Genomic DNA, 25661 nt, shown 5'->3' with positions numbered 1-25661 from the left:
TGTCACTCCTCATTTGTTCCACATGGCGACGCCAATTGCTTGTTTATCTGTCACACCATTTCACTACACTTTTTTCAACAGCTTTACCCATCAAGAAACGTCCACGCTTCACAGAATTTAAACTTATGATGTAGCACATTTCAAAACTTACAATTATCACTCACCTCATGGTAATTGGCAGCGTCCATAATCGACACAGTGTACAGTAGCGGTACTCTGTTTTAGGGTTGCTCTGCATGGAGTGGGAAGTCAAATGATTTCTTGTAAACCTGGAGATCATCTATAATGCTGGGAGGCAACCGCATAACCAACCAACTCGTGTTCCCTATGTGACAACAAGTGGGTTGGTGGAGGGTTAGTGCCCCTCACCGGAAAACAAACTAGCTAAAAATACAAACAAGAAGCCTCGGACAAGGAATGACCAATACGTGACGACTAAGGATTGGACAAAGGACATGTTACGGATTGTGACATGGAATGTAAGGGGTGCGAATGATGAGGTAAAAGAAAGAAAGATTGTTCAGGTGCTTGAGGATGCAAAAGTGGATGTATGTGCAATAACTGAGACAAAATGGCGAGGTGAGACTGTGGGAGAATGGGAGTACGGATGAGGTATATGAGTGGGAGTAGGTGAAAATAAGAGGGCAAAAGAAGGAGGTTATCTTGTTGTGTGCAAGAGATGGAAGGAGACTAAAGAGAATACTGATCCATCGGGTCAAGTATTGTGTGGGTAAGATTAAACGTTGGACTACAAATGTGGGCAATTATGTGTGTGTGTGTGCACCAAAGCAACATCATGCAAGCAGAGAGAAAGAAGAGTTCTGGACAAATGTGGTAGTTTGCATGGAAACATTTGAAAGGAATGATAGAGTATTTTTGATTGGAGATATAAATGGAAAAGTAGGGAATGTGAAGGTGCATGGAGTAGTTGGTGCATGGGGTATGCCTGCAGAAGTGGATGAGAATGTCAGTGCTCTAGTGGACATTTGTGCAGTGAGGCAGTTGGTGATAGCCAGTAACTTCTTTAGACACAAAATGATCCGCAGGTATACATGGCAAGTGATGAGAATGGAGGGTGATGAACTGAGTGAACGGAAGGCAATGAGCAATTATATGTGTGTGGATGAAAGAATAAGAAGGTGTGTAATGGATACAAGAGCATACAGAGGTTGGGGGAGTGGACTTTCCGACCACCACATTGTGGCAGTGAAAGTCAAGGTTCAAAAGAAATGGAGAAGAAGGAGAAGGGAAGGACGGGAGGAAGTAGTCCATGCGGGGATGGTAGAAAGGTTGCAAGAAGATGGAAAAAAGGCAGAGTATAAGGTAGAAGTGGATGAGCGACTGGGTAAATATGATTTGGTGCAGATGGGGGACGTGGAAGGTGTGTGCAAGATATTCACTAAAGAAATCTGTGCAGCATGTGAGGTGGTGTGTGGGTTGAAGAGAATACGAAAGGGGATGCAAGGAACAGCATGGTGGAATGAAGAGGTGAGATAGGCTGTGGCACAAAAGAAGAAAACATATAGTGCGTGGATGAGAAACAGGGGCGCGGAGTAAGTTGAGGGACGGAAGAGAAAGTTATATGTTGAGAGGAAGAGAGAGGCAAAAAGATTAGTAGGAGAGAGTAAGAAGAAAGTGGATAAGGAATTTGGAAGGGATTTCGGTGTAAAATGGAGGGAATGTAGGAAAATGTTCCGGAAAGAGGTAAAGAGATTTAGACAGGATGATAAAGAAGTATGTCTGGAAGTGAAAGGTAAAAATGATTGATTGCTAGTTGAGAAGAGAGAAAAATTAAAGAGATGCAGAGAACACTTTTAGGAAATGTTGAACATGGAGAATGAAAGTAATGCGAGTATAAGTGGCCGGGGAATGGTTAGGAGAAGAGGGAGGTGAGCAGAAAGGACGAAATCAGTAGGATGGAAGTAGTGGAAGCAATAAAGCCAAAATGGGGAAAGCCCCAGGAGTTGGTGGAGTGTGTGGTGAAAAGCTGAAGCATGGGGGAGAGATACTAGTAAAATGGATATGGAAGATGTGCAGATTGGCCCGGGAAAAGGTAGAGTCCCGGAGGATTGGAAATCAGTTATAATTTTGCCCTGTACAGAGAAAAAGGGGAAGAAAAAGTGTGCAGTAATCATGGGGGCATTTGCCTTGTTAGTGTAAGAGGAAAAGTATAATGCAGGATACTTACTGACAGAGTTAGGGAAACAACAGAGGGATTAGTTGGAAGGGAAGAGGTTGTGTAGATCAGTTATTCATTCTTAGGTCTTTAGTGGAAAAGTTTTTAGAGAAGGGAAAGAAGTTGTATGCAGCCTGCATGGATATGGAGACAGCATATTACAGAGTTGACAGACAAGGAATGTGGAAAGTATTAAGAGTATATGGAGTAAATGGGAAGTTGTTCAATGCCCTGAAGTGTATGCATCAGGTTTCTAAGGCTGCAGTGGGTGTGAATAGTGAACTGAGTGAATTTTTCTATTTGAATATTGGATTGAACCAGGGATGGGTGATGTCCCCGTGGTTGTTCAGTTTGTATAATGGTGTGGTTATAAAAAAAAATACAAGGTAGGGAAGTGGATGTTGTAGCGACCCTAATGAGAAAGGGCAATGTTTGGACACTCCCTGTACTGTTGTTTGCATACGATACCGTATTGATACGTGAAGAAGAAGGGGAACTGCAAGACATGGTGAATGAGTTTCGGACAGTGTGTAAGAAACGGAGTCCAAAGGTGAATATAGGGAAGAGAAAAATAATGGTATTCGAGAGAAATGAAGCCACTAGATGTACTGTGAGGCTGGATGATGAGGAAATGGATTATGTGAGTGCATTTAAATACTTAGGTAGTGTGGCGAGTGAGGATGGAAGTACAGAAGATGAAGTGCTTGAAAGGGTACAACAGGGAAGAAAGGTTGCTGGTAATCTGAAAGCAGTGATGAGGAACAGGGAAGTGAGCACTGAAGCAAGAAAGTCGCTGATTGACACTATCATGATACCAACACTAATGTATGGAACTGAAGCTTGGAACTTGTTAGAAGGACACAAGTCGTGTGAGCATGTGCAGTTACGTGAAGACAGGCTGAGAAATGAGGAGGTGAAGAAGCGTTGTGGTGTAAATGTGGATGTGATAGAAGCGTTAGGAGAGATATGTTGAGGTGATTTGGCCACATGGAGAGGATGGAGAACGAGACTCTAACGAGAAGAACGAATGAGAGTGAGATGGAAGGGGGAACAGGGAGGAGGAGGCCGAGGATGAGATGGAAGGATGGAGTGGAGAGGTATATGAGAGAGAGGGGTGTGAGCTGGGAGCCAGGGAGTGAAATGGCGTTGGACATGGCGACATGGAGGCGACTTGTCTGTGGCTACCCCTTTCGGGACTGAGGCGTCTAGCAGTAGATAGATAGCTAGACCTGCCTCAGAGTTAACGGAAACAGTCTTTCATACTGTATATTAATATATTCATCAGCAGTTGCAAGTATACTTGCAATTAATCTCCCAGAGGCAGGCCACAAATGCAATTGCCACTGAGATACTGATTTGCTGAGAACCTATTTGAAAACAACCGTTTGAACTCCCTGCCATAGCTTCCAACGACAGTTACATTGAGCTTCATAAGACCCACTAAATGACAGTCAGATATTTACATAATCAAGGTTTTTAAGTTGACAATTTTCTGTATATATGAATATTTATGAATAGTAATTCAGACTGCGAAATTGGGTATCAGGGTTCATATTCATAAACAATTTACTTATGTTTAACCCCTAAACCGCGGGGTTGTTTTTGCTTGACTTGTGTGTCTCGCGGGCATATTCGCGCTCCAACAGACTCTCTAAAAATATTTGCCAAAAATCAGTATTTAGTTCTAGAATATTAAACTTAAATATGCTTATGGCACATACCTTCAGCTTTCTCCTAGTATGTTTGTTGAGCCTTCGTCGAGTACCGTAGGACTTGTGGAGACCTCTGAAGTTGGGTAACGAAGTCTCCACTTTACACTTCCCGACAACCCGTAATATGATTACCACAGTCTGATATTATCACTAGAAACACTATTCTATGATTCTCAAATAGTTTGGAATCCATACTCCTAAAAAAACCCACTGTGAAAGCAATGAAAATTATGAGCGCGTATGACCTTCCCACTTACGCTCGTTCGCTGCTGGTGTTCTGTCATTTATTATTCATAAAAACACTCACACTTTATATTTCTATTACTATATAACACTTATATATATCTGCAGTCTTTATCCATAAGTTTCCTTCAGTATTAGTAGTTTATTGTCACTGTAGGCATTAAATTTCTCTTTCAGTAAAATGCGTAACATTCACTTTCTCGTCCTGTATAATAGCGTTGAGAGTGAATCTGTCACTTTCACTTCCACTTTCATAACTCATAGTATTCATACATGCTAGAGTGAAATTTTCACTTTCATTACTCCTAGTAATTATACTCGTATTCTTATATTACTACTCATTTATATTTCTGTTTACATTCTCTATTTTATTTACATTATTTACATTTCTATTTTATTTACACTGTGTTATGCACTGTCACTTGCAGTAACTTATTAAACTATTTTCCACTGTTCACTTATATTTACATTCATTGCTTTCACTTGCTGTTTACGCATTATTTACACATTATTTACATTTCCACTTGCACTGTTTTACTCACCAGGAAGATCGTAGTCACTGTCCAACATTTTCATTGATAAATTAGCCAGTTCACGTTCCACAGCAGTCATTTAGCCCATTACCCCTTTCCACACAAGGTTTATTAGGGACTAGTGGTCACAGGGCCCTTTGCATGGGGCTAAAAAGTGGCGGAATTGGACAGGCGCGAATCCGACGTGGTTTCACCTTGGAAGACGACAGTAACCTGAATACAGTGTGGTGGCCTAGGGGGAGTGCAATGCTGCCAATGTCAGCATGGTGACAGCTGCTAATACATACACTATGAAATGATTGGCAGGAAATCTAGACAATACATAATAAAACAGGTAATTCCAGGTGAATGTAAATATCACTTAGGCTTCTCCCTTCCTTTCTTATATATATTTTTACTACAAGAAAAGATTATACGGCATATTTCAAGGGGAAATAAACAGCAAAAATTAGCGAATGAGCGCACGTGATGTGTTGTCAGGTGATAATTAGCCAATTCCAGGTGTATGGCACTATCACTTACCTTATTTCTTTTTTATATATATTATTTGGTTTAAGAATAGGGCATAGGGCTTATTTCAATGGATGGAATCAGTGGAAAACTCCAGGGAAGATTTACTTAGCGTAGCACGGCTGGGCAGGCGAGAGGAGAGGGTAATGGAGGGGAGGTAGGGAGGGGAGTCAAGAACGGGGAGAAATGGCTAAATTGTCAACAATGGATGGGAGTACAGATGAGATTAGGAGTGCTGACTAGTGTTGGACATTGGCAGTACTGATAGACGATACAAGCCACCACTTGAAAGCCCAGGTGAATTAAAAATAACACAGAATCACAAAACTGACGCCCCGCAGTATGATCCCTTGCTCCCAAGCATCACGAAAGTGACGCCCCACGGTTAAGGGTTTAAAAAGGGGGTTCTGTATTGATATCGATTCTTCCACTGACAATTCTTATAATACATTAAGAGTCTTCAGTACAAAAATCATTCACACAGTCTTAACTTGAAATAATTTTAAATTCAGTTTTAACCAACATTTATGACTTAAGTCAGTTGCATAGTTTAGAATCATATTGCCCTCTTGGGTCAAGAATACAGGCAGTCTTCATGCAAACTGCTTATCTCTTATAGTTTTATTTATATAATTCACAGATAATACTTTAGGCATCTTAAAAAATACATGTATAGTTATATTAGAATTTACAACCAGGACACCATATGACTGTACACACTAAATAATTTTCAGACATGATTTCACGCGCATGATCACCACAACGTATATGTGTTTTGCCATGGCCAAACCCAAAGCTGGTCCTGGGTGGCTGAACTTCTTTTATCCTCTGGGCAGTTGGGTGTGGTTGGCTGCTCTTGCCACGACACTGGTGGTCTGCGTTGCTCTGGTCAAGGTAAAGATTAATTAATATGAATCAGTTATACTCTAGCCAGATATTGTCACCGTGTTTAATATGAAGCTAGTAAAATCAGCCTCCGACTCTGAATGTCATCTCATACCTAATAAACGTCTAAGTAGAAATGAAAGTGTTAATGCTTTTGCTCAAAACTATAGTATGGGAGAATTATTTTCCATTTGGGCACTGGTAAGTTTTGGAGTAGCAGTTTCAGTATGATATATTTTTAAGAATAATTTTAGCTTTGTTCATTATGGAAGTTTTATTTGCCTAATTCAATGTCTTACACACAGGAAGCGTGAACAAATGCTTTAGCCTTTTTGTTTCAAAAAGCATCCACAACACTGATTAAAACTGCTTGAATGTAGCAAACACTAGACAATTTTAAATGGTTCAGGAGTCAAGGAAGCTTCACTGGTGTGAATGAATTTATGGCACAGTTATTACGTCTGTTGTTAAACCTTAATTTTTGCTTGTCCTGTTCCTGTATGTGACACAACCTCATCTTTAGACTGGAAAAGGGATCTGAATCATAACTACGAGGAAGAGAACCTCCCCCACCCGCTCGTCGTAGTCAAGGGGTTAATGAAAGCTCTGACCAACCACACCAGTTCACACATCTCTCATGAGCATAATGAATATGTAAATACATACAAAAGGAGGTACATTGATGAAGATAAAATATCATTCCCCAGAAAGATGTAATGTACTAGGTGATTTAGCTTAGTTTTCATGTGGATGAAATGATAAAATGAGGATAATAATAAGGCGTTAAAAGTGTGCAGTTGTACGGAGCTGGATGATCTCAATAGTCTGTCTATAGACGAACACAGTGCGGATGACCACAAACAAACTGCGATCACTTTATGCTATCCCCGACTATCAAGCTGCTCTCCCTTCTCCTTACATCACTAATTCATACACCTTTCCACCTCGTCCCTTTACCTCATACTCGATCTTCCTTTCTTTCTTACTTCACCACATCCATATCCATTCTTCTCATTCGCATGTACTCAGGGCAGCCTTCCAAACACCTTCAAGTTCATCCACATAAGCAACACAGTGCTCCTAAATTTCTTTATTTGCCTGTCTGTCTATTCATCTAGCTCCAGGCACACGCTTCTTAGAAAAAAAACGCACACTCCTCTCACTTTTGTGCTCGTCCAGCAAAGTCCAAGCTATGCTACCAAAATATAACCATTCAAAAGAGAAGCAATTTATAACAGAAGAAGCACCTGTTTTATGTCACAATTATAGTCACTGTCCCTTCACAGTTTAAATCCTCCTATCTTTCCCTTCATCTCTAGTTTCCTTTCTGGTCGTTCTGTAACTCCTGCTGCTGACGGCAAACTTTCTTCTCCAAGTTTACCAGTAGTGATGTTCCTCAGCGTTCTGTCTTGTCACCAAATCTATTCTTTCTATTCATCAATGCCCTTCTTACCCGTACATCTAACCCTATCCACGTTTATGCTGATGACTCCACTCTTCACCTTTCCATAATCTTCGAACACCGTCTATTACAGAAGTTACCTCAAGAAACACGAGATGAGACTATGGCACACGTAATTTCTGACGTGGCTCATATCTCGGATTGAGGTAAAAGTACCCTTTTCTTTTTTTTTTAAATCCAAAACCCAATTCCTACATCTGTTTACCCAGTAAAATCTCCCACAGTAATGTCCTTTAATATTTAACAAGTGCTCGTGGGCCCTTTGGGCCCCTCACACTTGCTCCTGCAGAGGGTTCTTGTGCTGCTGTAGGTCTGGGCAAAAAATTCTACGGAGGTCCTATGCCGGGAGCCGAGAGCGGCTTTTTTTGGTCAAAATGTGATCGCTCATTAAATATAGTAAAAGTTTTTCAATCGTGATGGGACCAAGTTTTTTCACATCAGTGAATTTTTTTGCGATTTTTGTGCCAATTTTGGTGCGATTTGAATGTGTAGTTTCGGCTGCCCAAAATACACACACACACACACACACACACACACACACACACACACACACACACACACGGCTAGTGCCATAGTATATTAGATAACATCATACTCAATCCTGCATCATCTCTGAACATACTTCAGGTTTTATTCTCTCAGAATTTATCTTGGAAAGGTCATTTTACCTCACTCGCAAAATCTGCTGCTAAGTGATTAGGCGTTCTAAGCTCACTCTAAGCCTGCTTTACCCCCGTATAGTTGTTGACTCTGTACTAGGGTTTTATTCTCCCCAGCGTCCAGTACATATCTCATATGTGTGTGTGGGGGAGAGGGGGAAGGCTCCCCACATGCAGTTCTTCTCAACAAGGTCGAGTAAAAGACTTTTCATCTTAATAATTAATGGATCCTGAATTTGGCTTTTTTTCTTTTTCTTTTTTTTTAGGAGGGAACAACCTTCCAGATTTCTGGCCTTTGGTTCCTTCTTTCTTATCTAGAAAATATTCACACAAGATCAGAGGAATGCATAGGCATTCACGTCTATGTATCTGGTAACATTTGGATAATTTACACGGTTCAGTCAGATTCACTCACAATTTACGTTATTCTAGTTATTTAGCACCAATTAACTTAGCTGATTCTCAATACCAGATGAACACAACAGGTCAATGTAAGGCTCACAAAACTTATCTTAGTAATACACTGTTTTAGAGAGCAACAACATGAGGTCCTGCAAAGAAATGACTGACATATCTTTCCAGTCTACTATATACGCTTGCCTTTTCTTATGTGATAATTCATACATCAACACATACAGAACAAAAAAAAAAAAAGTGCCAACATTCCCAGCCATAAAAGCAGTCAGGAGAGAACTCAAACAAATGGCTTTAATCTAGAAATCTTATTTACTGATTTTTTTAAGAAGGTCGATGAACGCTGTAATGGAAAAAACAACTGATGAGTGTTTTAAGTTTCCAGTGATGTAGTTCGTGCCTCTCTACTGAGCATCACGAATTTGCTAAAAATCATACGACTGAAATGGTTTGGTCAGAAGAATCGCCTCAGTTACTAAATCTCCAAATACAGAAACATTACATTAATTTTCCAGGTACCAAAACAGTTGATCTGATGTTTCTTTCATCTGACCTACTAAAATTTCTATTTCAAATGATTTACGCTTCAGTGTTATCGTTTTCATTTTCCCTTCCAAGCCACAGCCTTATTTTTAAACCTCACCTTTGGTATCTACTAATATCCTTGCAACATGAGATACCTTGTCTGAGCCAGCTGGTCAACTGAATTAGTCCTCTTTTCATATGCTTATATGTGAGATGTACAGTAGGCCCGTAGATATACCATAATTACTTCGGGTTATTCTTAACGACTCTGCACACTGACTGGGCACTTTACTGGAAGAGAGCTGCGTTACACTTGCGGAATGTAATAGATCTCTGTCTCCTTTAATTTCATTTTGGAGAGAGGAAAGTGAGCTCCCGTTTAACCGCCTTTACGTTACACAGTGTTAAGGATTTCTCGACTGTGTACGCAGTAAACAGTCTTCTCCGTGTTCCCTTCCTGAGTCTACAGATTTGGCCCGAGGACTGATTGATTAATTGTTAAATATAACAAAAAAATGGCGGCACAACTGCTAGCGTCATATGCCCCCGGACAACAAGGTAAAAGACTGAAAAAAAAAAAAATCAATTTTGCATACTAAACAAAGCCGATACTCCCCACCTGTAGAAAATAATGATAAATAAAATGACAAGAGAATAATTAAGTACCAGGTTAATATCAATTGCCTATCAAAGCGGTTGGAAGCCCGCCTCCTCAACAGAACTACAAACAACAGTCAGATACTCGTAGGCTCTTCCAAGCATCGAGGACAGACAGCAGGCACCATCTTCTCAACCCCCCCCCCCCTTTCATGCCTATGGAGGAATCTCAGAAGCAGGTTCCCCAGAACTGGACACTCGACCAGCAAGAGACGGACAGTGAGAGGAACAAGGCAATCACCACAAAGTGGTTGAGTCCCAGCTACATATGAAGAACCCATGAGTGAGCCATGAGTACCCAATGTGAAGCCGGGCAAGTGCCACCTCCAACTGCCGAGACATGGAGGAAAGAACCCTCAGCACAACTTGACCCTCTGAAAAAATTCCTTTATTTTATTATGAACAACAACATGCTACTATTTCTGCCAACATGTATAAATCACAGAAAGCAAGGAAGGTGTCATATTGGTATCAGAAAGCGGGTAGTTGGTAGGAGGCCGCCGAGAAGATGCAGCTTTAGCTAATTCATACACCTCCTCATTGCCCGCCGCACATACATGCACAAGAACCCAACAAAACTGAACAAGATTACCACACCTCCGTATCGGGAAAAGCCACACAAGGACGGCAAGGACCAGGTGGTGAGCTGAATTAAAGGATTCAATGGGACTTTGAACATCACATGTGTTAAAATCAGCAGAAGAACTAAAATGACAGCTGTCAATTCCGCAATAAAAATAGAGGAATCGTGAGGAAGTTATTCTCTCCCCACAAATTTTGGGAAACCACCCCAAACCTGACACTAGTGTCTGAGTTCGAAACATCTGTATATACAGAGGTGGTACCTCTGAGAATGGATGACTTATCCAAAAATAGCTGATATGGAGCTAGAGAGGAGACAGAAGACTTGGTACCTTCAGCATCTCTGCACATCCGCACCTCTGGTCAAGGCAGACATGCTCCACACCCATACCTAAATCATCCATAATCTGCCTGACTCTACCCAAAGGGATGCGGAGTGCGAGGATGAAAATCATAATATTGGAAAAATCACTGTTGTGACACACAAACAGCAAGGAGTGAGCCTGGCATACAGCTTTAAATGATTAGTGACTTTCACTGTACTGTAGATTTAGGGGAGGCACACAGCCTCCGTCAACAAGTTAGGCATTGAAGAGGATCTGAAAGCGCCAGTAGCAAGAAACAAACCAACATGACGCACAGGATTGAAAACAATAAGCTGTGGCACGGTAGATGAGAAGTACACCTCAGAACCATAGGCAAGTTTAGATTCCACTAAGACATGGTACAGGTGTCGGGATGTCTTCCAATGAGTGCCCCACGAAGTGTGAGATAGTACCCTCAACAAATTCATTAGTTCATGCACAACACTTGTAGAAGTTTCAAATGCGAAACCCCGGTAAGCCGACAGTCAAATGTTAAGTCAAGAAGCTTGGTCTCCTCCATGCACTGTAGCAGGTGCTTATTTAGGAATAATTCAGGGTCTGCAAGAACCTCCATTACTCTACAAAAATGCATAGCCACAGTTTTGCTTGAAGAAAAACAAAAACCTCTCTTTTCCACCCAGACAGCGACCCTGTCCAATTCTAGTTGCACGCTTCTCTCAACTGCACACATCTGGTATCCAGCTAACTGTATTGTGCACATATGGAAGAAAACGCCCCCTCAAGTAGGGAACCTATTATGCCATTGATGGCAACAGCAAATATAGGAACACTAAACACGCTCCCCTAAAGATACCTTCCTCCTGAACCCGAGGGACAGGGAGTGATGAGTCCACACGGATTTGAAACCTGGAATTTATCAAGAAGTCAATAAGGAACAATGGCAGGCGGCCACACAGCCCAAAACTGTGAAACTAAGCCACAGTGTATACCCTTTCCAAATCAAAGAATGCAGCCACAAGATGTTGTCGAGGTGCAAAAGCCCCACAGACTGCTGATTCTAAATCTGATGAGGTTGTCTGATGTACACTGCAACCTGCAAAAGCCACTTCGTGACAGAGAGAAGAAAACATCTTTCTCTAGATACCAGACTAGCCTCATGCTAACCATCTTCTCAAACAGTCTGCACACACAAAACCTCAAACAAACTGGCCGATAATTAGACATATTAGAATGACCCTTACCTGGTTTAGAAAATGGGAGAACTATACAAATCTTTCAATTAGTGGGGACTACAACTTTATCCCATACCCTATTACAGAGGTCTAATAAAAACAATAGAGAATTTTACGGCAAAAGGAGAATCATAGCATAAGGACTGTCCTCAGGTCCAGGAGCAGAATCATTACACTTCTGTAGAGCAGCACTGTAGTTCATGGAGAGTAAAGGAAGCATTATAAGGTTCCCCTCCTCTAGGTATAATAGAAATACCTAACCTCTCCTGTTGATGGCGAAAACAGCTAAACTGCTCGGCGAAATCTGATTTTGAATATTAAAAGTTCTCAGCCAGGGCTGAAGCAACCTCACAAGATCTCTGGATTTTAAGTTCCTGGAAAGGACAAGGTGAATACTTGCCTGTTATTTTCCTGCCTTCTTCCAGACCAGTGGTAAAGGAGTGGACGAGGTGGCAGACGAGAAATGAGTTCTCCAAGAGGTGCGACGTGAGTTTTTCAGAACCCACCGATAACCAGCATGAGCTTTCTTAAATTGATTTTTTCAAATGACATTTTTATTTCCCCCGTATCTCCTACTAGCGACTTCGTAGAATCTCCTAGGTAAAACACACTCCTCATTCCACCAAGGCACAAGTCTCCTGCAGAACTTTCGAGATGTTCATGGAATAGAGGAAACACCAGCCTGATATATAGTAGATGTAAAATACTGTTCTACATCAACACCCTGAAAGTCTGGAACATTATTGTCAAGGCTGCACTGTTTAACAAATTCTGCCCAGTCAGCCTTAGGAAGTGTCCACACGTGTGCCAGAAAAAGTGTTAGCAACATGTAAACAACACAATAACGAACAAGCTACAACCATGCTCGAAACAGCTGCATCAAGACCATGTTGGAAACATTATGATGAAGTCTCAGCTGCTTCCTATGAACACGCTTATCTCATCACCTCTGCTACCAGTAAGCTCGAAGCTGCACTGAAACATGTTTGCATACATCTATCCAACTACTGCTGTACATGTATCCAAAAATGTTGCCAGCTATGTTGTCAACACATGTTTGACACCACGTGTGGATGCTCCCTTATTCGAACACCAGCAAGGGCCATGCTCCACCAGCCCAAATTTGCATGTCCTAATCACAGCAGGATAATGATCACTGCCGTGCAAGTGAGGCAAGGTCTCACAAGAAAAATCCAATGAGCAATCAGGGGAGACCAATGTTAGATCAATAACAGATAAAGTACCATTTTGTACACGAAAATGCATCAGGTAGCCATTAGTCAGAACAACCAGGTCTAAATCATCAGTCTAAGACTCCAGGAGATCACCACAGGAGTTATGTTGCGTATTACTCCACAAAGTGTGACGCCCATTTGAGTCACTCAGAACAAATGGCCCGGGAAGCTGATGAATAATGTGATCAAGATCAGCACAGGAGACAGGTACAGGGGGAGATAAATAAAGCCTACAGAATATGCAAGTTCTTTCTCGGTGTAACTGAAGGCCCACAGCCTGTTGGGTGGACTGGAAAGCATAGGAAGCTAATGGAATATCTGTGTGACACAGAACAGCACAGCCACCTCTAGAACCACAGTCCACAAGAAGTGGTGAGTAGAAAGCTATATATCCACTAGGAGGAGGAAAAGGCCTGAGACAGAAGAGAAAAAAATAATATCCTCACACCAGTTAAAGGTAGCATGAAGAATGCATGAAACATCATTACCAATAACAGAAGTCAGGGCCAGTAAATGGGAGCTCTCTTCTTGAGAGGACACGTCAACAAAGATGCTTCTGTCCACCTGGGTAGATACGTTAGATTCTCTGCCACGAGCTGGAACAATGGCATATTGCAAATAAAAAATGTCAGTATCTAGCACTGACCCACCCACAGAGGATTTCAGCACTAGATAGTTTGTGTATGACTCTGACTCTGTTTCTTGTGGGCCAACACCAGACTCAAACCAACCCGATGTAAATTCCTCCAAGCCCCAGCTCAATGCTGGGGCGAAGGAGGACAATTCCTCAGGGGCCTGTTGAGGCTCCAGAGTGGCAATAAAGAATAGTAAGTCTGAACATCCAGCTACAGATACCGAATCCAAAACAGAATTATTATTCGTAAAAGCCATGAACAGCAGATACAAACTACACTCCCCTACCCCTTCCCCCACCACAGAGCCCAGCAAAGGGAGGTCATATGTCGGGGATAATACCTATTGCAACCGCAGAGGTAGTGAGGGAGTATATGCAGGGTGACTCCAGGATGACAGGAGCCACCAGTCCCACCAGTGCCCACTTGACTCTAGCCAAAAAGAAACCAGCTGATTGACCCGGTCAGGCCTAACCAGGGAGCCCTTTTAGCTAGAATATGGGATCAAAGAAGTGTTGCCAGCTTCAGGTCACGTCGAGCAGCATCACTTAACCTCCAGGACTCCCATTTCCCAGCATTACGGGACGATATGCATGGCAAATCACGTGGGGAGACATAAACCTTGCCCAAGATCGACGATGGGCAGGAATGTGCAACATCACCAGCAGGTCTCCTCTGCCAGTGTTGTGGAAGGGATGCTTAATCCACGAGGCCGACAGATGCCAAACTCTACAAAGGTAAGCAGGCCTCTAGAGTAGGTGGCACTACCAGCCGTGGTTCAAACACAGCAACAGCGTCAAGGTGACTCCCCTCAGCGAGGTGGCCAGAGGAATGGGTCATCACCATTTCATCACATTCAGGCAGCATCTGAATCATGACAACTATGCAATAAACATCTGCTGACTTGCATTTGTCTCCCCCTTCCAGGTAAATAAAATGTCTCCCAACCTTTTATAGATTAACAGATAATAAAACAACATTGTTACTATAGGTGGATGATATGAAAACCATAAAACAGAATATTATACTTTTTTAATAATATCTATATTATAATGATCCGATTTCCCTAAGTTTGTTGCTTTGTTGGTTTGTCCATCATTTTACCGTAACACAGTAATATTGGCGCACTGTAATGCAATTTTTGTCACAGCAAGGTACCATTAAATTGTTCTTATTTGAAGAATAAAACTAAATCCAGTCCAGTCAGGCCACCAGTTCCCAAGTTATGACTCATTTCTGGCCTTTTGACATGGACCATATTGTGTCCCCCCCGCCACAGGGGGGGACACAATCTGGATGCACTATGGGGTGATACTGCTACTCTGCGGCCAGGTTGTGTTAAGAAGAATACTGCCACCATATTCCCTGCGTGTCGTAAAAGGCGACTAAAACGGGCGGGGTGAGGGAACTAGGGATCCCCTCCTCTGTTTTTTAGTTCCTAAAAAGAGACAGGCCAGAGAAAGGGATGGGGGATGGAGTTATCCCCGTACCCTGCAGATTGGGTCTATGAATGTGCGTGGATGTAGTACTATTGAGGCTAGAAGGGAGGAGATTGGGAGAATGTTTGTTAGAAGAAAGTTGGATGTGTTAGCTTTGAGTGAAACGAAGATGAAAGGGGAGGATGAGTCTATGTTTGGAAGTGTGAATGGAAGATTGTCAGGTGTTTAGAGAGGAAGGGCAAGAGAAGGTGTGGCCTTGTTGGTGAGTCCGGAAGTACAGCAGTATGTGATTGATGGAAGGAGGTGTCATCGAGACTGATGTGGGTGAAAGTGAAATTTGAACGTGAGTTGTGGGTGTTTGTGAGTGCATATGGGCCTGGTAGTGAAAGGGATGAAGAAGAGAGGGAGTCTTTCTGGAATGATGTTGACGAGTGTCTGCAGAGTTTTGGAGCGAATGTGAGTGTGGTAATGATGGGAGATCCAAATGCTAGAGTGGGAAATGTAGCAGTTGAAGGTGTAGTTGGTATGCATGGTGTGCCTGGAAGAAATGAAAATGCGGAACAAATGATAACGATGTGTGTTGAACGAGAGATGGTGATTGGAAATATGCTGTTTGAGAAGAAAGATATTTATAAGTATACATAGGTCAGACAGGAAGGTGGAAGGGTTGTTGATAGAGCTTTGATGGACTATGTGGTTGTGTCTAGGAATGTAATAGGAAGATTGTTGGATGTGAGAGTTCTGAGAAGGAAGGGTGGAGGTATTTCTGACCACTAATTGGTAGAGGGAAAGTTAAGAGTAGGTAAGAGATGGGTGAGAGCTAGGACGGTTAGGTGTGGCAGGGAAGTTCTGAAAGTGAGTGAGTTGGATAAAAGAGAGAAAAAGATAGAGTATCAGGAGAAATTGAAAGATGAGTGGAATGCAGTGAAAGATCAGGAAAATGGCAGTGTGGAGGAGGAATGGCAGTTGTTTAAGAGTGCTGTGGTGGGGCATGCAGAAGAGGTGTGTGGTGTGAGACGTGTGGGTGGTGGTGTAAGAAAAGTAAGTGAATGGTGGTGCGAGGAAGTAAGTATGGCTGTGGCTGAGAAGAGACGTGCATATGAAGTGTGGCTGCAAAGGAAGGATGAGGTGTCATATGAAAGGTATAAGGAAAAGAGGAATAAGGCGAGAAGGGTTGTGCGTGATGCAAAAGTGGCAGAAGATGAGAGGTGGGGTAGGAGGCTGACAGAGACATTTCAACAGAATAAGAAAATGTTTTGGAAGGAGACGAAAAGGGTGCGAAAGGGAGAGTCTGGGAAGAAAGAACGAGTAAAAACAGATGATGGAAGAATGTTAATTGAGATGGATGCAGTAAGGAAGAGATGGGCAGAGTATTTTGAAAGATTGTTAAATGTAGAGGAAGAAAGGGTAGCTGAGATTGTGGCGTATGGGAGGGTGCAAGGAATAAATGTGCTGGAAGAGTTCAATGATTCTTTGATCACCAAGGAGGAAGTGGAGAAGGCAGTAAAGGAGATGAAAACAGGGAAAGCTGCAAGTATGGATGGGTGTGCTGTGGAATGCCTGAAGGGTGGTGAAGTGACTATTGTTGACTGGTTAGTAAGATTGTTGAATGTGTGCTTTGTGAAAGGTATGGTGCCAATTGACTGGGCAAGTGCTTGTGTGGTCCCGTTGTATAAAGGCAAGGGTGATAAGTATGAATGTACTAGCTTTAGGGGTATAAGTCTGTTGAGTGTTGTAGGTAAGGTTTATGGTAGAGTGTTAATTATGAGAGTTAGAGAGGGTACAGAGAAAGTGATTGGTGATGAGCAGTGTGGCTTTAGGAGTGGGAGGGGGATGCGTGGATCAGGTGTTTGCTGTGAGACAAGTGTTTGAAAAGTATTTAGCGAAAGGCAAGGATTTGTTTTGGGCATTCATGGATTTAGAGTAAGCGTATGATAGAACTGATAGGGAGGCTTTGTGGACTGTTTTAAGATTGTATGGACTTGATGTTAGGTTACTAAAAGGGGTGAAAAGTTTTTATGTAAATAGTAGAGCGTGTGTAAGAGTGGGAAACGCTGTGAGTGATTGGTTTCCTGTGAGAGTGGGGCTGCAACAGGGATGTATGATGTCACCTTGGTTGTTTAATATTTACATGGATGGTGTTGTAAGGGAGGTGAATGCAAGAGTTTTAGGTGGAAGTCTGAGTCTGGTGAATGTTGATGGTGGAGAGTGGAATCTGAAGCAGCTGCTGTTTGCAGATGATACTGCACTGGTGGCTGATTCAGAGGAGAGATTGAGACAGTTGGTAGAGGAGTTTGGAAGGGTGTGTGAAAGGAGGAAATTGAAAGTAAATGAGAATAAGAGTAAAGTGATGAAGTGTACGAGGTTGGTAGATGGTAGGGGGATGAATATAGTTTTGAATGGCGAGTTGCTTGAGGAGGTAGAGTGCTTTAAATATCTAGGGTCACATGTTGCTGTGGATGGAAGAATAGATGCAGAAGTGAAGTTTAGAATAAATGAAGTAGGAAAGGTGCTGGGAGGAATGAAAAAAGTGTTTAGATGTCATTCGCTTAGAATGGATGTAAAGAGAAGGCTGTACGAGGGTGTTGTGGTACCAACTGCGTTATATGGGGCTGAAACATGGACTGTGGGTGTAGCAGAGAGGAAAAATTTGAATGTAATGGAGATGAGGTGTCTGAGGAGTATGTGTGGAGTGACACGTATGGATCGAATGCGAAATGATGAAGTGCGAAGGAGAACTGGAGTTGTTCGGGAGATGGCTGGTAGAGTTGAGCAGAGGGTGTTGCGATGGTTTGGGCATATGGAGAGAATGGATAATGAGCGATTGGTGAAAAAGATAACTAGATCTGATGTGAGAGGTGTAAGGCTGCGAGGAAGACCACGAATAGAATGGATGGACAGTGTGAAGAGAGCACTGGATGCGAGAGGGATGTCTGTTGAGCAAGGAAGAGTGGCTGTGAGTGACAGAAATAAATGGAGAGAAATTGTGAATGAATAAGTGATGACGCAGCCCTGAGGGGATATTCTCCCGCATTTGGTCTGATCAGCTAGTCAGGTCAGGTGCGAGTAAGGGGATGGGTCTGTTATGATGTGGCAGGGGTAAACCAGCTCTGCTGTCGGGCCCTACTGTGGATGTCACTGATTGCATTGCGCAGTTGACCCTTGTGCGGTGTAGTACGGTGAGGATCTGTCCCTTCTCCTCTTTGGGGCTAAGATGCGAATGAATGTGTTTGAATGGATGAGTAAATGGGGAGTGTGTCGTCCTGTCTCGGCTACCTCCCTTTCCTTGGGGAAAGCAGCCTAGGTATATAGATAGATAGACAGACTTTCTTTGTGGACATTGAAGTTACCATAACACACCCAAAACTGCGCAATGCAGTGCAGTTTTTGTTAGGGTAAGGTACCATTAAAATGCTCTAACTTGAATAATAAGCATTTGCAGTCTAATTGGGCCACCAGTTCCCGAATTATGACTCATTTCTGGCCTTTTGACATCTGGCAGAAAGACCGCCAAAAGCTGCCTTAAGAGATTTCTGATAATAAAAAGCATACTGGATAATATGGAGATTTCTGACTTAATTAAAGTGCATACATAAACGAATAGTAAAATGGTGATATATGTTATAGTGATGGATAATAAAACTACACTAATGTAATATCTCGCTATACAGGATTTGCAATGGTATTGTGGGAGAAAAAGATCTCTCAATAATTAATTTAATAATGTTCATATAACTGGTTGGATGTCCATGCGTCTTCAGACAAATCAACAGTGTATAGTAGAGGTGGAGTGAAGGGTGGTACAGTTCGTAGCCTCAGGGCAGTGGGTAATGGAAATGGACTTTCATGTTCCCACTCAATTTCTTCAACTTCAGGGTCAGATTGCAATTCCTTCATGTTGCCTTCCGAGTTAATGTTCTAATCTAATGGCTGTGCAACACTGAACATTTGGTGGGGATGAGTATGGACGTTTTATCATTGTTGTGGGTTACTGTTGTAATACTCAGGTGCTGGAGGTTCGTTGGAAGTAATCAGATGAGCACGCGGCTTTGACCATTCAGTACAGGGGAGGATGTACAATTAGCTCTGGTTGTGGGTTACGGACTACTTCCCGCTTACGGCTCGAGCCCAGCGGCCACGATATCGAATGTTTGAACATGTCAGTTGGCCAGCTGAAGTTATTGGAGACTTATATATATCCAGTTAATAGCAAGGAAATTCGGGTAATGGTTTAATAGTGCCAAGGTCCAGCATCTGCATAATCAACACGTCCAGATACTGAGCATCCGGGTAATTGAGGGAGTACTGTTTATATATATATATATATATATATATATATATATATATATATATATATATATATATATATATATAACTCTACGGATTCTTCTATGACTCCTTCAGTTGAAATATCCCTTCAAGTAAACCCTAGAGATTTTCCTGAGCATAAATTGCAATTACTTAATCTTTTGCAGTTCTAAAGATATGTTGTGGCCTTGTCAACTGAACCTACTGGGAAGATAATTCATTTAAACACACCAATTAACTGATTCCCGGTACTTAGTCAATTTATGTCCCAGCATAACTTACAAAAAGAAGCTCACGTGATACTGTGGGATATGCTTAACCCGCGGCGTCCCGTAGACGTACTTCCACGTCCTCACGTTATGTCATTGCTAATCCCGTTGACGTACTTCAACGTCCTGCAATTGCAAGGTTCATAATTTCCACAATTTTCAAAATTTGCGCGAGATTTTTGATTCACCCACGTACCCAAGCCTCCCCTACCTGCCGCCAGGCAGGCAGCGTCCCAGACCCCGCGTGACCTGCGCTCGCCCTTGTCTCGGTCACTCACGTGTTAGCAGTGACCCAGGTCAGACATGGCGCAGAAAGGTCTTTCAGACGACGAAATTGCATCCGCCCTGGAAGCCTTCACTGGAGATAGTGATTCTCCACTTGACGATGATGTGGTGGATCGCAATTACGTCCAGCCAGAGGAAGAAATAACAAGCAGTGATGAAGAGGTCCCTTCGCCCCGGAAAAAGAGGTATGTGACATACCGTAAGGCAAGGGAAGGCCAGCCTGCTCCCCAACCACGTGCACGGTTATCTCTCCATCCCGAATCTGATGAGGACGAGGATGAGGACGATGAGGATGACGGCAGCTTAGGACGTGATATCGCCTCGTGGTTGGGAAAAGAAAAAATATCACCCTGAGGATCAGAAGGTGGAGTGAGAAGACATATCAGGTATAGTGCAAGTCTTTTGTCTGGGGAAGTGGAAAGTGGTGTGGTGGGAGTGCTGGGTGAAAGGGAAAGTGGTGTGGTGGCAGCGCGGGGTGAAAGGGAAAGTGGTGTGGCGGGAGTGCGGGGTGAAGGGGAAAGTGGTGTGAGGGAGGCAGCACGAGCACGTGGTGCACGTAGGCCTAGGGGAGAGGAGGTGGAGCCACTCCCCAGCACGTCTTTCGCCCCACAATATTCCCAAACTTCCTCCCCACAGCCCCAGGATGTGGGGAAAGGAAGGAAAGGGAAGGGAAAGGGTAAAGGAAAAGGGAGAGGGAAGAGAAGTGCGAGTCATGAGAGGCGCCGCTCTCCACCTCCCCAACCTCCCCCACCACCCTCACCTCCCCACCCTGACGAAGGGGATGATGGGGACGTGGCTGGAGACGGTGGTGTCTCGTGGAACTGGGAAGATGGGAGTAATTTTACTCCCATTATTCACCCTTTCACTGAGGAGTGGCAGTCTGGTTGCACGGCTCCAGGTGTGCATGCGGGTTCGTCTAGGGTGGATTTTTTCCACTTGTTCTTTGGGGAGGCGTTTGTGGGGCTCATAGTGGAACAGACCAATCTATTTTCACGAACACAGCGCCGTGAAAGTGAACGTTTGGGAACCACGAGCAGGCATTCCCAACAATATGACTATCCCGTTACAATTTCAGAGATGTTATTTTTTGCCCTGGTTCTCTTGATGGGTGTGGTAAGGAAAAACCAAATTCCTGCCTACTGGAGAACTGACCCAATGATCCTCACACCTTTCTTTGGAAAGGTGATGAGTCGTAACAGATTTCAGTATATTCTCGGCCGCCTCCACTTTTTTGATGCAGAAGATCCAGCCAATGCAAATAACACAGATAAAATGAGGAGAATTAGGCTGGTATTTGATCATTTACGGGAAATGTTCCGCTCCTCATTTTATCCTTACAGAGACCTCGTCGTAGACGAGAGTCTTGTGGTGTGGAGAGGCAATATTTCCTTTAGGCAGTACATACCCAACAAGAGACACCGTTTTGGGTTCAAGATGTGTGACTGTAAGACTGGTTATGTGCAAGACATAGTCTTGTACACGGGTGCACAGACAGATATAACAGAAGATCATAGTATAGGACTCTCTGAGGCCGTGGTGAAGACAATGATAGAGGAGTACCTTCATCATGGTCATGTGTTGTACCTGGACAACTGGTACACTAGCCCTCTTCTCGCTAGGTTCCTCCACTAACATGACACCGGAGTCTGTGGTACAGTCAAGAGAATCCGTCGCCATATGGTCAAGATAGGGAGGAAACTCGACAAGAATGAGGTGGTTTTCTTCCAGGCCAATAACATCCTTGCCACCCTGTGGAACCACAACAGGGAAGTTTGCCTCCTATCAACTGTTCACAGCCCCCTGATGCACCGCACAGACTCCGTGGATCATCGTAGCGAGAGGAGGTGCAACGTCTGGAAACCCGAGTCTGTACTGGACTATAATCTGAACATGAGGCAAGTGGATCAGTCAGACTCGATGATTTCCAGTGTTGACTGTGCCAGGACCACGATGAAGTGGTACAAGAAACTCTTTTTCCACTTGCTCGACATCACGGTCCTGAATGCACACTACCTGCACGCCATGACCACCGGAGTATCCGAGACCTTTGAGGGGTTTGTGAGGGAGCTGGCATGTGAAATAATCGCCAAGCATGCCCAGGACAGACCCACACACCACACCCGCACCCCCATGGCTGCCCAGACTCCCCTACGCCTCGCAGGACGCCACTATCCTAGCACAATCCCTTCTGACCCAAACCGTCGTAAACCCCAGCGCCGCTGCCATGTATGCAAGCACTCAACAGTCAGACCATCCACTCAGAGAAAAGACACAAAGTACGTGTGTGTCGAGTGCAATGTTGTGTTGTGCCTTCACCCTTGTTTCAAAGAGTACCATAATTTCCTACACTACTGAAACTGTGTGGGATGGCGATATGACGCTCATTATAATGGTAAGGCCAGTCAGTATATAGGTGCTAAGTCATATATAAAGTTGAAACGGGTGTAATGTTTTCAGGAAAGTAATGTATACGGTAAGTTGAGAAATAGTGTAAGTTGAAAGAAATGATATCAAAACTACACCCACTGTGTAAATCTGCAAAAATATGACACTCAGTATAACACTCTGGTCAGTAAATATGTGATAGCAAGAATATAAAGTGGAAACAGGTGTAATGTTAGCATGAATAAAACGTATAAGTTGAAAAATAGTGTAAGTTGTAATAATTGATGTCACGAGTACATCCACTGTGTAAATCTGCGAAAATATTACGCTCAGTAGAACATTCTGGTCAGTAAGTATGTGATAGGAATTATATAAAGTGGAAAAGGTTGTAATGTTAGTAGTAAGGTAATTTATAAGTTGAATACTAGTGTAAGATGAAACAAATGATATCACGATAACACTCACTGTGTGAGTACGCGATAATATGACGCTCAGTTGAATCGTAAGGTCTGAAATTATGTGATATCAATTATATCAAGTGTAAACATGTGCAATGTTAGTGGAGAATTATTATATAAGTACAAAAATAGGTTGTAAGTTGAAATAGTAGCCATAGCGACTTCACCGTGTGTGTTATTATACGCTATTATTACTCTAAATATTTACGTAAGGCCTGAAACTATCTCAAAACAGTTCTCTAAAGTTGAAAAGTGTATAATGTTATTAGGAAAGTATTATGTAAGTAGAAAAAACACAATACGAGTTGAAACAACAGTCACAGCGTGTTCACTCACTACGTAAATAACCGCTAACATTACGCTAAATGTTATCGAAAGGCCTGTGAATACGTAAAAACAGTTCAATAAAATGTAAAATGGTATAATGTTATTGTAGATGTATTATGTAAGTAGAAAAAATGATATGTATCATGATTCTGGAATGTTAGCGATTCATCGTGACCAGTCTGCCTGATTTTGCTCGTTTCGCATGATGGTACAATGCTTATTTCAGCTCTATTTTTGTATAAAATCCAGTTTACTCTTTTATCACATGTTTTTATGTTTGTAATAAATACATATCTACTTACTTTCATTGGTTTCCCAGACTTATAATACCATAGAAAACGTTAGAGGCTCAGACCACCTACAGAGAACACAGTGCCAGGTGTGACCAAGGCATACCTGTTTAGGGCAATTATGGACCCCGGGGAACAATTTCTTCGTGACTGACCATTGTTTCTGAGCAAAAGCGAAAGTTTTAGCAAAAAAAATTTGGGTCCAAAAATGGTCGGGACTGGGGGGTACCAGTGGCGAAAAAGTGGTCGGGACGGGGCGGGTTAACCAAGACAGCACTGAAGACTCCATCAGCCAGGGAATAATCAGCTTTTCCTAGTCCTCAAAAAGGGAGGCGGGTTCAGCCCCATAGCTGACTACCGTAAAGCAACCTCTGCCACTGTCCCTGATTGATTCCCATTATCAGCATTATCAGATTGACTGGAATAAGTTGGCAAGATTTTTTTTTTTCACTTCCCCTGGCTTACTTAGTGGCAATTTATAAGTAGAAATGGAAGCCTTGTCTCATCCCATAACTGCATACAGTATCTCTTCTGGTCACTATTATTTTAACAGGCTTCCCTTTGGTCTTAGCAATGCTCCATCAGTGTACATGAGGCTTATCCATTCTATATGCAGTGGTATGATTGGCCATTATGGTTTTGCGTATGTAGCTGATATCATTGTGGTGTAGCTGATATCATTTTGCCAACCTACAATAATATTTTTTACTGCCTCCAAATGGCAGGTCTAAAAGTAAAGTGCAGTAAATGGAACTTCTTGCGTAAGAATATTAAGTTTCTTGGACATGTAGTGGATGCTACGGGCCTTCATACCGGAGATGAGAAATTAATGCAGTTGCTGACTTCTGAGAACCCACCAGTAGTGATGACATAAGGAGTTTCCTTGGAATCAGTGGCTGCTATTGGCGATTTATTCAAGGTTATGTACAGATCGCCGCCTCTCTTACTTAAGTACTTAAGAAAAATGAATCTTTTGTTTGGACTAATGACAAGTCTCATGGCTTTCAAATACTGAAGACAACATTTATTGATGCCCAAATATCTGATTATAAGAAACCTTTTTTTTCTTTGCACAGATGCATCTGGTGTAGGCCTAGGGCAGAATTGAAGCAAGTTGATCAGGCGATGAGGAAGCGTGTAATAGCATATGCTAATCGTGCCCCCAGTGCCGCTAAATGCAACTAAAGTGTTACTAATTGGGAGGCTTTTGCAGTTGTTCAGTCCTTCAAACATTTCAGAGACATAATCTACAGGTATCCAGTGCATATCCAAACAGATCATCTCTCACTTTGTGACTTACTCAAAGGAAGAAATCTTACCGGACATCTAGCTACTTCACGCCAACCTTTCAGTATGTGCCTGGTAAATCTAATGTAATTGCAGATGTTCTTTCAAGTCATCTAACCACGACAGTCTCACCATATCAACCAAGTGAAGTTTCTTACACCACTCTAACCATTGATGTTGTTTAAGGTTGTCAGCACACAGACCCTCTGAGGTCTTAGGCTTTTTACTTCCTAGAGTCATGAGACATTTCGATGTTATCTACTCTGCCAGTCAGATTCTCCGTGTCTTCATAGCCAACACGTCAGCACGATGCTATCCGTTCACATAACTTTGAAATCTGTGCACCTGTAAATATCTCTTCTTTTTTTCCTATTTATAATGTAAGTATTACTTCTCTTCAGCTACACCTGGAATGAGGGATTACTCTATACAGCCATTCCTCATTTTTCCGGACATAACAGAGCCAAAGGCATGTCTGGGTAATGGCAACAACCAGATGATGAACACTATTCCCCTAAAATTACCCAGACCCTACCTATACCCAACCTCCAGCCGATACCTAACCTATTTGTACGGTACCTATGCTTAATTTGACACTGTTTTCTAGTCATTCAGGCATATTAACACATCAAAACATACAAAGGAATACCCAAAATAATGCTAAACACTAAGAAAACCACGCAGAAAAAACACTGAAAACCAAGAAACACCCTGCCTACACACTACTGTATGTACAGCTCTCCTCCTTATTTTGGCAGTGTTTGCAGGTCAGTCTGCCATATTTTGACATCAAAACATACATACAATTATCCACAATAATTTTTAACACC

At 42.6% G+C, this 25661-nt stretch overlaps 2 protein-coding genes across 2 annotated transcripts in view; both read left to right on the top strand.

The window, feature by feature from the left end:
• LOC145397136 (uncharacterized) overlaps positions 1–14242 on the top strand; it is a 36382-nt gene extending 22140 nt beyond the window's left edge. The window contains exons 4-5 of the mRNA XM_080270334.1: positions 5909–6068; positions 14090–14242. Coding sequence (XP_080126460.1) covers positions 5909–6068; positions 14090–14242 — 313 coding nt within the window. The remainder of the gene's footprint in view (positions 1–5908; positions 6069–14089) is intronic.
• A 179-nt stretch (positions 14243–14421) lies between these two features.
• Positions 14422–25661, top strand: part of LOC145397135 (ionotropic receptor 21a-like) — a 52147-nt gene continuing 40907 nt past the window's right edge. The window contains exon 1 of the mRNA XM_080270333.1: positions 14422–14520. Within this exon, the coding sequence (XP_080126459.1) occupies positions 14422–14520 (99 nt within the window). The remainder of the gene's footprint in view (positions 14521–25661) is intronic.

Source organism: Coenobita brevimanus, chromosome 40 (genome assembly GCF_032717465.1).
Source record: "Coenobita brevimanus isolate Jiangsu-jjx chromosome 40, ASM3271746v2, whole genome shotgun sequence".
In the NCBI taxonomy this organism is placed as follows: Eukaryota; Metazoa; Arthropoda; class Malacostraca; order Decapoda; family Coenobitidae; genus Coenobita; species Coenobita brevimanus.
The sequence above is the reverse complement of the archived record's forward strand: the minus strand, read 5'-3'. Positions and strand labels throughout refer to the sequence as shown.